The sequence below is a fragment of the Ictalurus punctatus genome, chromosome 11 (genome assembly GCF_001660625.3).
Source record: "Ictalurus punctatus breed USDA103 chromosome 11, Coco_2.0, whole genome shotgun sequence".
NCBI classification, from domain to species: Eukaryota; Metazoa; Chordata; class Actinopteri; order Siluriformes; family Ictaluridae; genus Ictalurus; species Ictalurus punctatus.
This window is the reverse complement of record NC_030426.2, coordinates 11,676,190-11,690,670: the sequence shown is the minus strand read 5'-3', so window position 1 is coordinate 11,690,670 and position 14,481 is coordinate 11,676,190. Positions and strand designations below refer to the sequence as shown.

The window sequence follows — 14,481 nt, the reverse complement described above, 5'->3', positions numbered from 1 at the left end:
TAGACTAGTTTAGAAAATGTTATACATGACATTTCATACTGATCCTTCTGCAGGAAGATAATAAAAAGAAGAATCATTTTGCAGTGAAATGTGTACATTTGAAACTAACATTTGCACTGCAGTTTGGTCGCGTCCAACAAGAAACTGACTGATTGGCCTGCTTTCTCATGTGTCCTAGACAAGTTTTAATTTGATCTCTCTATATAGGTGTCCTGCGATGTTGCTTGTACAGAATGTGAGTTTAATTGTATGTTTTGGAAAAATGTGTGGAGCCTTTATTATCAACATTTATATGGTGTTAACTCCTGTTAAACAGGGATACAAAAAAAATCTCTATTATACAGGGATTGGTTTTGAAAGTACCTGCTTTACCGTACCTTGTTACCACATGAATTGTAAGTCTAATTGTGCTTATAGAGAAGAGGATGTGGTTATTAGATCTACATTCCCTGCCCGATTTGAGCCGTGCATGTGCGGTGCAAATTGGGCAGGGGATGCGGATCAGGTAACTGTGGAACTTGCGATATCATCAGAAATTGCCTGAAAAACTTTACAGTTGAATTCTGGTATAATTACTGGTTTGGTGGAGTATTTTAAAATTAAAAAATTAAAAACACGTTTGACAATATAGGATGATCAAACACTTTATGTTAGCTATAGACCCCTGAGTAAGACACGGCACGCTGATATCAGCTGTGCCCCATAGATGCAGAATAAAATGAGAGTCTATATTGATTCTTAAGAGCACAGCTAGAATTTATTTTCTAAAATGTTGCATTGTGCTGTTGGGTGTCAGAATCAGAAAAGTGTTCATGAACATCTTTGTTTTTACTGTATACTGTAGAATCAGACACCTTTCCAAACCAAAAGAAGACAGTTGTGGTTACAGGCAATTACAAAGGATAATTGGTTTGAGGAGCTCATTAAAAGTCTTTGCAGTCCCCATTTCATCTGGTTTAAGTAGCTAACTATGATATTAGTGATATCAGACCTTGGCATGCTAACAAAGAATTAAACAGACTTGAATTACTAGTTATCTGCCTAATTGATAGTTTTTACAAACTTGAGTAGCTCACATAAAATCATAAAATCTGCTGCGTCTATGGTCCTTGATATTATGATCAGGAAACATTTATGTCTTGCATGTGTCCACACATTGCAAAGTTGTACTCATCAAGAGACTTATATGCCTTCAATTTCTCTCTATAAATGTCTCCCTATACAAAGTTGCATTTACCAAAACTTTAAGCAAGGCATCATCCCAGTCCATATAATTGAAAGAACAATGAATAGAGCCCTTTACCGGGAGATTCTTGAGGAGAATCTGCTGCCATCCACCAGGATGATGAAGATGAGACATGGGTGGACCTTCCAGCAGGACAACGATCCAAAGCATACAGCAAAGGACACTCTCAATTGCTTTCACAGAAAAAAAATCAAGGCATTAGAATGGCCCAGTCAGTCATCTGACTTGAATCCAATTGAACAAGATTTAAAGAAAACATGTTCAGAAGAATGGGCCAAAATCACACCTGAATACTGCGGCCCATTAATTTCTTCATACAGGAAGCGTCTTGAAGCTGTCATTACAAACAAAGTCTACTCCACTAAGTATTAAATAAATTTCAGCTAACGTGTTCAATACTTTTTTTCCTGTGTCATTTCACTTTATTACAAATAACTTTATTTATGGACTTTAATGTTGTGAATTCTTTATATTGAGTTAGTACTTATGTCTGGTGAAAATTTCATGTGAATAGCCTCATTGGAAATATATTTACTGAAAAAAAACGTTGATACATCCAATACTTATTTCCTCCACTGTATAAGTTTACCTCACATTTCATGTGTTCTGCATGGAAATCAGTAATTACTCCTTCAGTTATGCTGATATGATTGACAAGTCAAGAGTATGTGTAAATACTGTATACGCACATCCTCACAGACAAGAAGAATTAGATTAATCACATTCTGTGTAGAAACATGTATATGTACTATTTATGCACAAAACTAAGCATGGTACAGTATGCATGGTGGATAAATGAGGCCCCAGGGCCAACCTTACACTGTTTACCATTGTTCTCTGATAATTAATGAAACATTTCATACTGGAAGGAGCAAATCACACTTTTCAAGTAGTGCTTTTTTGTGTTTTTTCTTTTTGCAACATAAATATGTGAACCATTCTGATAGTTATGTATTCTGAATTTGTGCGACAGGGATAACTGAGCTTATCTGCCAACCAGATGCAAATACATGATTATACACATGGATTCACCTGTAGTGTTGGAGCTTTAACATATGTAAAAGGTATGAACCACTTTAGATACCAGAACTTTTGCTTTTCACCATTTCTCTCTGAATATATTAGAATATAATAGTTTTTGGCTTGGTCTACACGTTATAAACCATCATGAAGTCAGTTTGGGTTTGCTTGTTAAACTCTCAACTTTGCTTCATAACCTGCTTTTGATATTTTCAGTATAATGTGTACCTTTACTGCTGGAATCATGTCAAGAATGGAAACAAAAGTTCATCTTTCTTACAGTTCCAATAGAGTGTGACCCTCCAGGTTGTAAGTGATGATTTTTAATTTTGGTTTGCGTTCAGACATATACAGTGCCTTTGCCAAGTACATCTACAAAAATTATAAGTATTTTTTACTCCCTTTTGCAATACTGCATATACACATTTAACGGGAAACAGGAAATCATCATTCAGCTCATACATAAAAGGAAAAACAAAATACATACAGTAATCACAACAACTGTCACATTGGATAAGCTTACAATTTGGATAACAAATAGAGTACAAAATTATGTACTGCAAACAAGTGAGAAGAAACTGCTAGTTTAAAAAAAAAAAAAAATTAAACAATAATAAATAGTATGTTGTTCAGCTTTGCAATCACACTCTCCAGGATAAAACTATCTGTGGTGACTGAGAGCATCCTCCTGTAATTTTGAGAGAACAAGCACCAGCATGTACTTTTACAAAGTTTACAAGTTGATATGGTAGTTCTACGTAGTCCATAATGCTCCATGGTTAAAATAATATTCTATTCAAACTTCAGTTGATTTTCCCATGTGACTATTCCCTTGAACCTGCATTGTGAATGAAAAAAAACTGAATAATTTCCATGAACAATAAATATAGACTCTAGAACATATAGAATATAGTTTGTTTTTTTAAACAAAAACTCACCTTGAGTGGTTGATCCCTCTTTTGGTTTTGTGGTTTAGAAGGTTTGTCTTTGTTTTGCTGGTGGTCCTCTATTTTGTGGGGGCATGCTTTCCCCAGACCAGTGTCAGACACCTCTAAGGAGTGCACCTCATGTTCTCCTGCAATCACCGACTGGAAACTGTAGCCAGAACTGCTGAAGCCACTTACACTCTCGCCTGAAGATTCTGAACTGTCCACTGGAACAGATTTATAAAAATTACCTACGTTTGTTCAGTGTACAGGTGTTCTGACACAAGTAAGATTGCTTTTATGCCTTTTAGGATAAATCATGATAGAAAGTGGCCACAGAGCATATATAGTTTTATTAATGCCTTACCAAGCTGATTTTGCCTGACGTTTTCCTGGTCTAAGTCATGCTCTCCTGGACTAGAGAATCTTCCAGGGTCAGACACAGAAACAATTCTTCTACTAAGGCCAATGTGGCAACCAACAGGTGAGACAGATCCTCTCCCCGAGGAAGAGGATGAAGATGAGTGGCTGCAAGACGACACGTAGCTGGTTGAACCAGTAGAATTCGGCCTCTGGACAGGAAATCCTTGTTCGGTGTCTGGTATCCCAGAAAAAACAGGTGCTTTACAGTCTGAGAACATTAAATAAATCCAGAAACAGAAATACAACCACAATATGTTATTTGGATTTGTTAACATAGTGTGTACTGTAAGTAGTCCTTCAACTTATCATCCATTATGTCAATATTATTGTTAATACATAAGGGATATGCTGCTTTTCACCTCGTCCTGTTAGAGCACAGTTAATGGCACGGTCACAGATGGCAGCTTCACTGGGCTTAATGTCCATAAAAGGCTTGCATCCAATTCCCATGAAGACTCTCTCTTGCATACGAATCTCTGAGCAAAGCATCCCATGAAAAATCCATTAAGTAGCTATACAGTAAGTTAATGTATCTAAATAGGAAATATCCTCACATTTTTTTGTTGAAAATGGAGCAACTAATTTTCCAAGAGATAATGCTCCTTTTAACATTTTGTACTGCTGAAACTTTTGAGTTTCTGGGATATCCTACCTTTAAAATTCAATAATAGCATGAAATAGCTAAGTGTTGGAGATGTACTTTTGTTGTGCCCATTTCTGCCAAATGTATATTATTATGCCTGTTATGGTCTATGAGAGGCAAAGACCGTTTTTTTTTTTTATCTCAAGAATTCATTTATTCCTTCATAGTAACCGCTTTTTCTTGGTCAGGGTCAGATCCAGACTCTATCCCGTCAACACCAGGCACAAGGAAGGAAAATACGCTAAATGGGACGCCAGTCCACTGCAGGGCCCAGTAAACACACACATTCACACACTCAGCTAAACCTAAAGCAATTCAGAGTAGCCAGCCCACATTCTGGCATGTTTTTAGGAGATCGGAGGAAACCAGAGACCCCAGAGGATACTCACATGGATGCAGAGAAGATATCAGAAACTCCACACAGGCAGTAACCTGAGTTCAGGATTAAACCAGGGACCCTAGAGCTATAAGGTGACAATGCTACCCACTGTTTTTTTTAAATATCAAATAACAGAATATACTTACATTGCTCCAAGTGGTTATATCCTAATGTAAACCAAATGCTACTCTATTCTAATGCACAATGTAATTAGTGAGACACAGGGACAAATTATTTGTCAAAATTAGAAAAACCTTGTCTACTGACCCCTGTTGTGTATAGCCTGCTCCCACAAAATCCTCTCCAGGTCTTTGGTCCAGTCTTCCTTCACTTCATAACTTCTTGCCTGTAGTGTGTATGTGTCTTGTGACTTCCTCCTTCGAAACCAGATTTCAAAGCACAGCCCACTATCACCACAGTTATGTGTCATCCCAATGTCAGAAGTCTACAACAGGGAGCGGATACAGAAAAAAAGAAGCCGATATATAGAGAAAAATAGTGAAAAGGTCATGTAGTTGCATTTGGACAGATATTTGTATCTTGCTTCAGTGTGTGACAAACGTTGAGTGATATTTAAAAAATCTACATAGGGATGTAATGTATATAGGGTGATTACCTTGAATGACTGTTTGTAGATATATATGTCATTCCCAACCTCTGTCTTCTTGGTCTTGCTAAAAAGGATAAGATCTTGGAAAAGGAAAATATGTCTGTAATATTTCTTCTTCCTAAAGGAAACCAGGAACTCGTCTTGGCGAATCAGCTGCCCTTGTTCCTTAAGATTCACCTGCACAGATACCGTCCATAAGTCGAAAATATATTCAGGATAGTACAGAACATTTTCAACTCTGTCTTAGTAGTAATAAAAATATCCTTTAACACCTAACACACAGCTAAAAGTCCATCACAGTACAGCAAACACAACACCATACAAAAACCAGATGTATTATTAATGCATCTTGTGTTGTCATATGTTTACTGTACAGAGTAAAATTAATGTTATGGAAAAGGGTGTACTTTTAGAAGACTTATTTATTCAGTGCAGCTTAGACCACAACATTCTTACTCGAGATCAATCAGAAGTGATGTGTTGTACTGCGACTTGATTTTTTAAATTATTACAAAATAATCAACCACCAATCCCATAATAGCATTTTTGTTCCAAATTCCAAATATTAATAAGTAAATATTATATCTCAAGGTTTCATTATTTCCCATAATTTTACCACATCATACTTTAAAAGAGGAACATTCTTTAAAAAGTAGAAAGTCGCAACACAAATTTATCTGTAACGCAGTGCCAACTTCTAATCCATTTAAATTTGACCCCCTAAAGATGAACTATTCTTTCCAATCCACCACACTCACATCACATTCCTGGATGTCATCCATAGCAAGGAGGTTGTTGCCATGACGAAGCTGGAACTGGATGACCTCTAATGCAGCTTGTAACTCGGCTCGCTCAGGAGCTTTCTGTGACGTTGCGTCACACTCCTGGATCATGTCTTGCAGAAGCAGACTGTATTTACTGATGCGCTGCACTGGCTTTAGCAGGTATGACGACAGGTCCATTTTATCTCCAAGCAGCTGCTGTTTCTGCTGCAGAAGTAAAAAAGTGTGTATAACACAGTGTGTATGGATTTACATAGTAAAGGAACAGATGGGGAAATCAACAAATTAAGGCATTTCTTCTACTTAGACATTATGTTGATGGCTTATTAGATATAACTTATGAAGCACAGAAAACCGTTCAAGATCATATTTTATGCTATTGCTATTTTATCAAGAACATGTTTCCAAATACAGATGTGGCAAATTAAGGAAAAAACAAGATAACATTTTACTAAGGCGTTAGGCTATCATTAGTTGCCATAAGAGGTCCGATGTACCATGTCAGAGATTCTACAAGTTTCTGGAACAATGCTGGAGGTATGAACAGTATCCTTGCAAAAGATGTTTCCACCCTTGGAGTTTTAATGAAGTTCAGAAATAGTGTAGTCGAATACCCCACTCAAAAATCTCATACATGTTTGGGTCTAGATCTGGTGACTGTAAAGGCCATAGCATACTATTTACACTGTTTACATTAGACCATTTTCCTTGTGTTCTGTGGATTGAGTATTATCATCCTGGAAGAGACCATGCCCATCAGAATAGAAATTTTCATCATAATATAAATGTGGTCATTCAGAAAAACTTTATATATTAATTTTTTATATTTATATTGATTTGGAGTGGCACTTCCCTCTAAGGGGACAAGTGGACGCAAACTAGATGAGCAAAATGCTCCTACAATATAAGAGAGCCACCAGTTTTTACATGTGTCTTTTATGGGTATCATTTCCTTTTTAGAGCACCTTCGTACCTCTTACCTTAAAGAACTCTTTGCCATGGTTGATCAGCAGGTGGTCTGAGCGAGGTTTATTTTTGCTGTAGAGAGCATAGAGACCAAAACTCTCTTTCTGGATTTGGGAAAGATGTGGGTAAGTCTCACAGTGCAGAGAGACAGACACAAATAACATAATGATGGCTTGGGAGGACACCACTGTGAATGCTGAAAGTAATATTAAGGACTCTGTGTTTTAAGTGGATCATATGCAAAGAACTTACTTACATGTCGTAGAAAACATCGTCCTACACGAAAAGGGTGTCTTAAGCAAAGTTCTAGCTCTTTGAGAAAGTGGTGCTGATGGAACTCTCTGAGTTTTTCAAGGTTTCCAAATATGCTTCCTCTTTGTCCCCTCAGATCTTGTGGTACATCTTGGCGCTCAAGTTCTGGGAAGTAGTGCTCCATAACATAGCCCAGTGCTTTCACATATTCTCTTTCTGTCTGCAACAACTCTTCCATGATGTGCTGCAATTTACTGCCCAGCCAACACAGCAACATGAAGAGTCAAACATTTTCACAATTTAAAGTCATTCATTGCATTATTTTTTTGGGGTCAGAGTTACATTAAAAGTAATGGTTTCAAAGTGACTGGTACTCTATAGCAGTATTATTCTAGTCATGGAGTACCTCTGCTGTGTCATGTTGTTATGATGTCTCAAATACCCAAACTTGAAAAAACAAGCCCCAATTCCCATAATGTGCGGCCATTTGAAACATGCTCTACATTTAATCAACAACATATGTTTGCTAATGAACAATATAAAGATGCATACCAGTACTTGACATCATCACTTATAATAAATGAGAACAGAACAGATTGTATATTGAAAACAAATGGGAGCTTGCTTCAAGTGTGTGCAGATGTTGCTCTTGCACGTTGGATTTTTTCTCTTGATTACTCACAGTAAATTACTGCTGTTTTCCAGTTCTGAGGAAGCATTGCAGTCTGAGGTATCCTTTAGTCCATCTGGAGTTGTAGTGTCTCTAGAGGAGTAGCCTGAATTTCTATCATCCAGGTGGATCCTGCTGCTTTTCTCCTCTTTCATCCAGCCCTGTCTTGGGCTGGACACACTAGAACAGAAGCTCTCTTGCCGAGATATTTGAGAATCCTGGTCATCCAGAGTGACAACTGGCTTATCTTCACTATCCATTTGGATCCATTCAGGTTTCATATTGGAAAAGTCTGAGCAGAAGCTGCCTTGATGACATGCAACACATTCTCTGTCAGCTAGCAACATATTGGGTTTGCTGGTAGATGTTTTTTGACACACAGATAATGGAGGCCCAGTTAACATAGGATCAAAGCTTCTTATGCAAGAGCCCTCACTATGGGATCGGCCTAACGCTCGAGTCTTCTCACCCCTGCCAACAAGGTCAACGTTCCTGAGATCAGTCTCACTATGGTTTTCACGTGGAAACTTTACTAAGTTCGCAGTTACGATGCTTGCAAAGACTGAATCTTTGTGTATATTTACGGATTTACCCCTAGCATGACTCTCTTGAATCTGTGTCTGTCTATGAGCTTCACTCTGCTGAGACTGGGCCTTAACATTACCCGAGGATAAGCTGGTTAGGCAGGAAGTAGGAGTTTGCAAAGAGAGTTCCTCATTCTTCAACATTATTTCATCTCTCTGTACAAATCTTTGTAGCTTTTGCTTTCTATCAAACTCTAGCAGCTTCTCCTCCAGCGTCTTCTTGACCTCCTGGCACGCCGAACAAGCCTCACTCCACACACGGATCACTCTGTGATGTTTCTCAGTCATAGTGGTATTCTTCTCCTCCACGAAGCGCTCAAGTGAAAAGGATTTAAATCTCTCTTGAAAAGATTTCAGCTTGCTTATGTTGACTGTTTCTGGGTAGCAGCCCATCTCTATGTGTTCCAGATAATGACTGCATTCTTTGGTAAGAGTAAAGGCCTGGCAAATAAAGATGAATTTGAGTTTATTTCATAAACTTGTGTTTCTTTATGGCTTTATAATTCAGTATAGAGCAAATGAATAAATCACCTCTCAGGGTGTTAAGTAATCATAGGTTTGTGCTAACCTGCTCACAGAAATTAAACAGACGTTTAAATGCCTCCAGGTCAGATTTATGTTGTTCAGCTTGCAACACAAAAGCTGCCACGTTGGTTTTGAATGTTGTCATGTGAATATGGAAAATATCCGTCTCAGGATAACATGTTCCCTGGATCTTTCTCTCCACATCTTTCATCAATGACATTGCTTTCTCTTTTCTCTCCTTTGAAAAATGAGGGAAAAAGCATTTTCTTAGATACAGGCAAAATGCCAAACCAAATAAATTTCCACTTAAATCTAATCTAATACCATAAAGTCATTTTTCAAAATTTGAACAGACAGTTCATTTTTCTTGCAGAAAACATTCATTTAGAGCCATAATTCACATTAAATGATACATTCAGTTAGAAAATTTAACGCTTAGTAATCCTGTGTATGCCAAGTCCCTACATGGTTTATGTTACCTTAGGTGTGTGCATTTGCATTCATGTATAAAGGAACAGATCTTTTTTATTCTACCTTTGCCTGAGTGAGGACAGCACAAATGTCTGCATGTCTTTGCTCCAGTATCTCCCTGGTTTCTTCTGCTGGGTCAAGGTCCCTCTGCCATCTCCTAGCCTCCTCTTCACACCACTCTCTACTCTGTGAATTACATTAATTCTAGTTGAGAAAACAGATTCGTCCTTTGTCCACATTGTTTGAAGTAGGTAACATAAAGAAAATGTACAGAGCCTATGTCATATGTTACATAAGAGAATTAAGCTCTACAGTGTTGTTGTCTCACTGTGTTAAATTGTTCCTCTGTTTCCCTCAGTAGGAGCACATGATCTAGATGCTGCAGTGATTGGTTGGACCTCATAACCAGAGTGTGGACTCCTTCTTCCACCTTGTTATACAGACACATTACAGCCTTCATTGAGTCCCTGTAAAAGAGAGAGAAAGCGAGAGAGAGAGATAGATAGAGAGAGAGAGATAGATAGAGAGAGAGAGAGAGAGAGAGAGAGAGAGAGAGAGAAAGCACATTGTAATTTATCGCACTAGCATTGCGCGTACCATCATTTGTAAAAAAAAAAAAATACAATAAAAAATAAATAAAATAATAATAATAATAATAATAATAATTTAAAAAATAAAAGTACTTCAATAAGATGACAATAGCTTACCTGTAGTCTTCAGAATGAGCAAATCTATATTCTTCCTTCCGCATTCTGGCTAGTATAGAACCACCGTCCCTCTGAAGCGTGACCATATGTCTATCTTCAAGTACTTGCTTCATGGCGCTCTTCTGTTCTTGGATACACATCCTTACATCCTGTGGCATGGAGTTGATTAGATAAATCTTATTATAGAGTACATTTAGCCTAGGATATTATGCTATAGATTTGAAGAAAATAGCCCAGTATCCATTGGTACCTCTGCCATGTCAGTTTTCTTGTTACTGTCCAATTTTCTTATAGCACTCTGTAATAACAAGGCTGCTCCCTGAAGGTCCATCTCAAAGAGGAACAGTTTCTGTTGTACACACACACACACACACACACACACACACACACACACACACACACACACACAGTGACTCCTGATACTGGTGCCTCCAATGAAAATAACAAGAACAGCTAAATAAAAGCAGCAGGACTGATAGAAGCACTTGCATTATTTGTGTACATCGCAGTGAGTCAATGTTATTAAGCTGCTATTACCCAGTGCTCATTTATTAAACTCATGCCTTTCCACTTTTGCTTCACAACTGCACTGAAGTCCTACTTAGGGACACAGTTTTGGAGCCATATTCAGAGTTGGTGAATTCAAAATTTACTTCAATATTTCTGCAGGGGAAATTCCTTGTACTTAATTTGACTTTCTGGATGGGCCATTTGCATCATTAAAATGACCTGTGTGCAGTTCATGCCTCGAGGTTGGCAGAATGTTCTTGAGTAGAGGTGTCTGAGATAGAGTTTTTCTAGACTACAACCTGACTGAAGGAGAAGCACATTTTTTTTCTTTGCTGCCAAATGCAATAAAGAGACAATAAAAAATAAATGAATAACCAATAGTTTAATGTGGCCTAAAGATAATAAATCAAGTTCATGCAGTAGCATTGTACTTGCTGAAAGCATCCTGCTTTCAATGAACTATTTTGATTTATCGAATTAATAAAATAATGCCAGTTTTTAATAATTTTATGTATGATGCTGTAAAGAAAATGTACCCACAGTTTGAAGGATAAGCTGACCAGTATCTCATAAACTACACTTACAACTTGCTCTAAGTAAATTAAATCTATAATAAAATCCAGTCCTTAAGATAAGAAATGTCTCTGATTAAGCTGCTGTCTCTTCTGAACGGTTAGCTTTCTGTGGAACTGTGATCAATTTCTGTGGAATGAATGCATACACTCACTATTACTGGAAAGATGCATGGATTCATATTTCAGTGATATGCCTTAATTCTTTGAAAAATAAAACAAACACTGCCCAAACATGATTCAACAGCTCACACAGAAGTCTAAAATAATCCAGCTGCTTTTACCTGTAAAGAATGCCTTACGATATTTCTTACTTGGTACAACATTTCTTTCTTGCTTTTCTTACTTGGTAGAATTGTAGCCAGTCATTGTGATTGTAAAGGAAAGATCCTCCAAGTTCACTGGTAAGCTGCTGTCCATCAACACTCTTATGAAGAACTTTTACTGAAGTAATAATATCCATCTGAATGGTGTCAGCACAGAAAGAGAGAGAATGTTTAAAATGAACCATGAGTTAAGCACAGTTGGGACACAGAGTTGAGTGTGTGTGTGTTTGTTGTGGTATATATATCAGATACTAATATTTACCACTTAGTTAAAGGAGTAGTTCAGCAAAAATCTACATAGTTTACTGTAACATACTAAAAGTTTACTGTACCATTCAAACTATTCTTACCTGTAATCCTGGTGGTCTGTCTGCTCGAGGACTTTGGTCTTTTTCCACCAACAACAAGACACTGTGCATAACACGAGGGACCTGCTCCTAAAAGTCAACAGGTCAGGTCAACAGGTGAGTTCAATTCCATTTTATTCGTAGAACAATTTTAACAAAAGACATTATCACAAAGCAGGTTTACATAAATATAGATTTAATTCTGTAATTAATAAGCCAGAGGAGACAGTGGCAAGAAATATCTCTCTGAGATGACATGAACAAGAAATCAGGAAAGGAACCACTGTCAAAATTGAGCCCATTCTCTTCTGGGGGACACCCAATAGTGGGGTTATAAAATGTTGAAAGGATGTTCAGTATGACTATCATAGTCTTTACTATTACAGAAGCAGTTCTCACACTACAGAACACTACAGCAGCAGTTTTGAGCTCTATTAGAGATAGGCCGGAGGCAGAGTACAGGGAGCTGGTTAAAAGCTAAAATTAAAAGCTGCAATTCTGCTTTTAATTTTAGTGTTATTCTTTATGCTGCTGTAACATAACAATTTCCCTTGCAGGATCAATAAATTCTGTCTGACTATCTATCTATCTATCTATCTATCTATCTATCTATCCATCTATCTATCTATCTTATCTATGTAGCTTAGGTTCAAGTTTACAGTATAAACTGATGTCACAAAACTGGAAATTGAGAAAGAAATTGAGAAAGTTTATTTATTTATTTCCATTAGGTTTTTTTTTTAAAGTAGGATTTACATGGTTGTCTCATTCTCTATCTTTGGGATATACAAATAACTTGATCATTATGAGCAGTGTGAAGATACTGAACTCACCTGGACCATTAGCAAAGCCTTATAGAGCACGGAGGAAATCGGACCATTCCGGCTGTTAATTATGACTGTTAATCCCAGATCTCTCACTTGTTTCCTACAATGGGTTACACAGAAATTTAGTAAACCACAGAGAAGTCACTTTTAAAATAATTATGATTAAGTTACTTGTGCTGTTACAGCTATGCTTGAGCTTCCTATTGCTATATAAATCTGCAATTGTGAAGAAAAACTGAACCCCACAAAATTATCTTGAATTTTTTTGCATGATAAATAATAATATTAAATAATCATAATAATCACTGATGGAAAACGGTGTGAATTTCAAGGATACTAAATGAAAAAGCATGTGCTAAGGTGTTGGTTTGTCTGTCTTACAAAAAAATCTGCTCTTCACAACAGTACAATGTGACCCAATTAAACGATTTTTAGAGAACCACATTAGGCTGAAAAGCTTTAAGTTTGCTATAAATGTGTCTCTCCATTCATTCCATAGTCAGGCAGCAATTACAAATAGAAATAGAAGACTTTTAGCTCGAGTCAAATGGATTTTAATGTCATTACTCCATATAACTTCGGGACTATAAGACGCAATACAATACATTACCTTGCATGCATGTGTCCATGTGGACTGGACAACAGCATAATATTTGGATGGATTATTACAGCATAGCTGAGAAAGAGTTGAACATGAATATTAAAAAAGTACAAAAAATTGTCTGCTGGGCCCTTAACTCTCAAATAGTCACTGTATGAATCAGAAAAATGTCAGGAGTTCTGAATAAAGACGTCTGCCAAATGCCGTAAATGTAGTTTTCTGAATGCCTCAGCGAAAGAACTGTTACAGAATATGTTACTTTCACTTAATGAATGTATTTATGTATGTGGCCATCTCTGCCATTATTGACATCCTCTTTTGGTATGAAGAAATGCTTGCGCAGTATGCAGTTGCGAGAAACATATGCACATGCCAACCCAAGACTTGCATGTCATAAACATTACTCCGGCAGTGGCATCTCAGAGATTAAGGCTCTGAGATACTGATCAGAAGATCATGAGTTCAAACCACAGCACAGTCAAGCTGCCTTTGAGCAAGGCCCTTAACCATTTCTGATCTCTGATCTTATTACTGACCCTGTACTCTGACCATAGTTTCCTAACATGCTCAGATATTTCACTGTACTGTACATGTATATGTGACAAAAAAAAGCTTCCTTCTTCATGCTCATGCAGACTGAAGAAATGCTTGCAGTAAATGCATATGCAGATTAAAGAAATGCCTGTGATACAGTACATGCTCATGCATACTGAAGCTTTTAGAGACTTTATGTATAAAACAAAATTGACCATCTCAATTTTCTTTCTTTTAGAATTATTTTATTCCATTTTGAATTAAATTACACTTAAAAAGTATTTAGCATGTTAATCTAACATTTTAACTACTAGGAGTTTCCATGATAACAGCAACTTTTTCAGTCTGGATGAGCATTTCTTCTGTCCTCCTACACATGTACAGCAACCATTTCCTCAGTCCATGTGACTATGTATTACAAACATTTTTTCAGTTCTCATGAGCATGTCCTGAACTGCATATTGCACAAGCATATCTTCATGCTGTAAGAGAATGCCATCAATGGCAGTAATGACTCCTTATTTTTATGAGCCTACAATGAGTAGGAAAACACTCAACAA

At 37.1% G+C, this 14,481-nt stretch overlaps 1 protein-coding gene across 4 annotated transcripts in view; it reads right to left on the bottom strand.

Annotated features, from left to right (window-relative positions):
• Positions 1-2,573: 2,573 nt before the first annotated feature.
• quo (quattro) overlaps positions 2,574-14,481 on the bottom strand; it is a 33,601-nt gene continuing 21,693 nt past the window's right edge. The window contains exons 6-23 of one of the 4 annotated variants that reach the window (XM_053683587.1): positions 12,793-12,886; positions 11,963-12,049; positions 11,633-11,749; positions 10,455-10,553; positions 10,205-10,353; positions 9,826-9,964; positions 9,561-9,683; positions 9,070-9,264; positions 7,930-8,942; positions 7,252-7,501; positions 7,010-7,099; positions 6,006-6,236; positions 5,254-5,424; positions 4,905-5,082; positions 3,975-4,091; positions 3,560-3,823; positions 3,205-3,419; positions 2,574-3,126 (exon numbers count right to left, since the gene is read on the bottom strand). In XM_053683587.1, coding sequence (XP_053539562.1) covers positions 3,091-3,126; positions 3,205-3,419; positions 3,560-3,823; positions 3,975-4,091; positions 4,905-5,082; positions 5,254-5,424; positions 6,006-6,236; positions 7,010-7,099; positions 7,252-7,501; positions 7,930-8,942; positions 9,070-9,264; positions 9,561-9,683; positions 9,826-9,964; positions 10,205-10,353; positions 10,455-10,553; positions 11,633-11,749; positions 11,963-12,049; positions 12,793-12,886 — 3,568 coding nt within the window. In that variant the 3' untranslated portion in view covers positions 2,574-3,090. The remainder of the gene's footprint in view (positions 3,127-3,204; positions 3,420-3,559; positions 3,824-3,974; positions 4,092-4,904; positions 5,083-5,253; positions 5,425-6,005; positions 6,237-7,009; positions 7,100-7,251; positions 7,502-7,929; positions 8,943-9,069; positions 9,265-9,560; positions 9,684-9,825; positions 9,965-10,204; positions 10,354-10,454; positions 10,554-11,632; positions 11,750-11,962; positions 12,050-12,792; positions 12,887-14,481) is intronic. The other 3 variants (XM_053683586.1, XM_017479918.3, XM_053683588.1) reach the window with 3 other exon arrangements.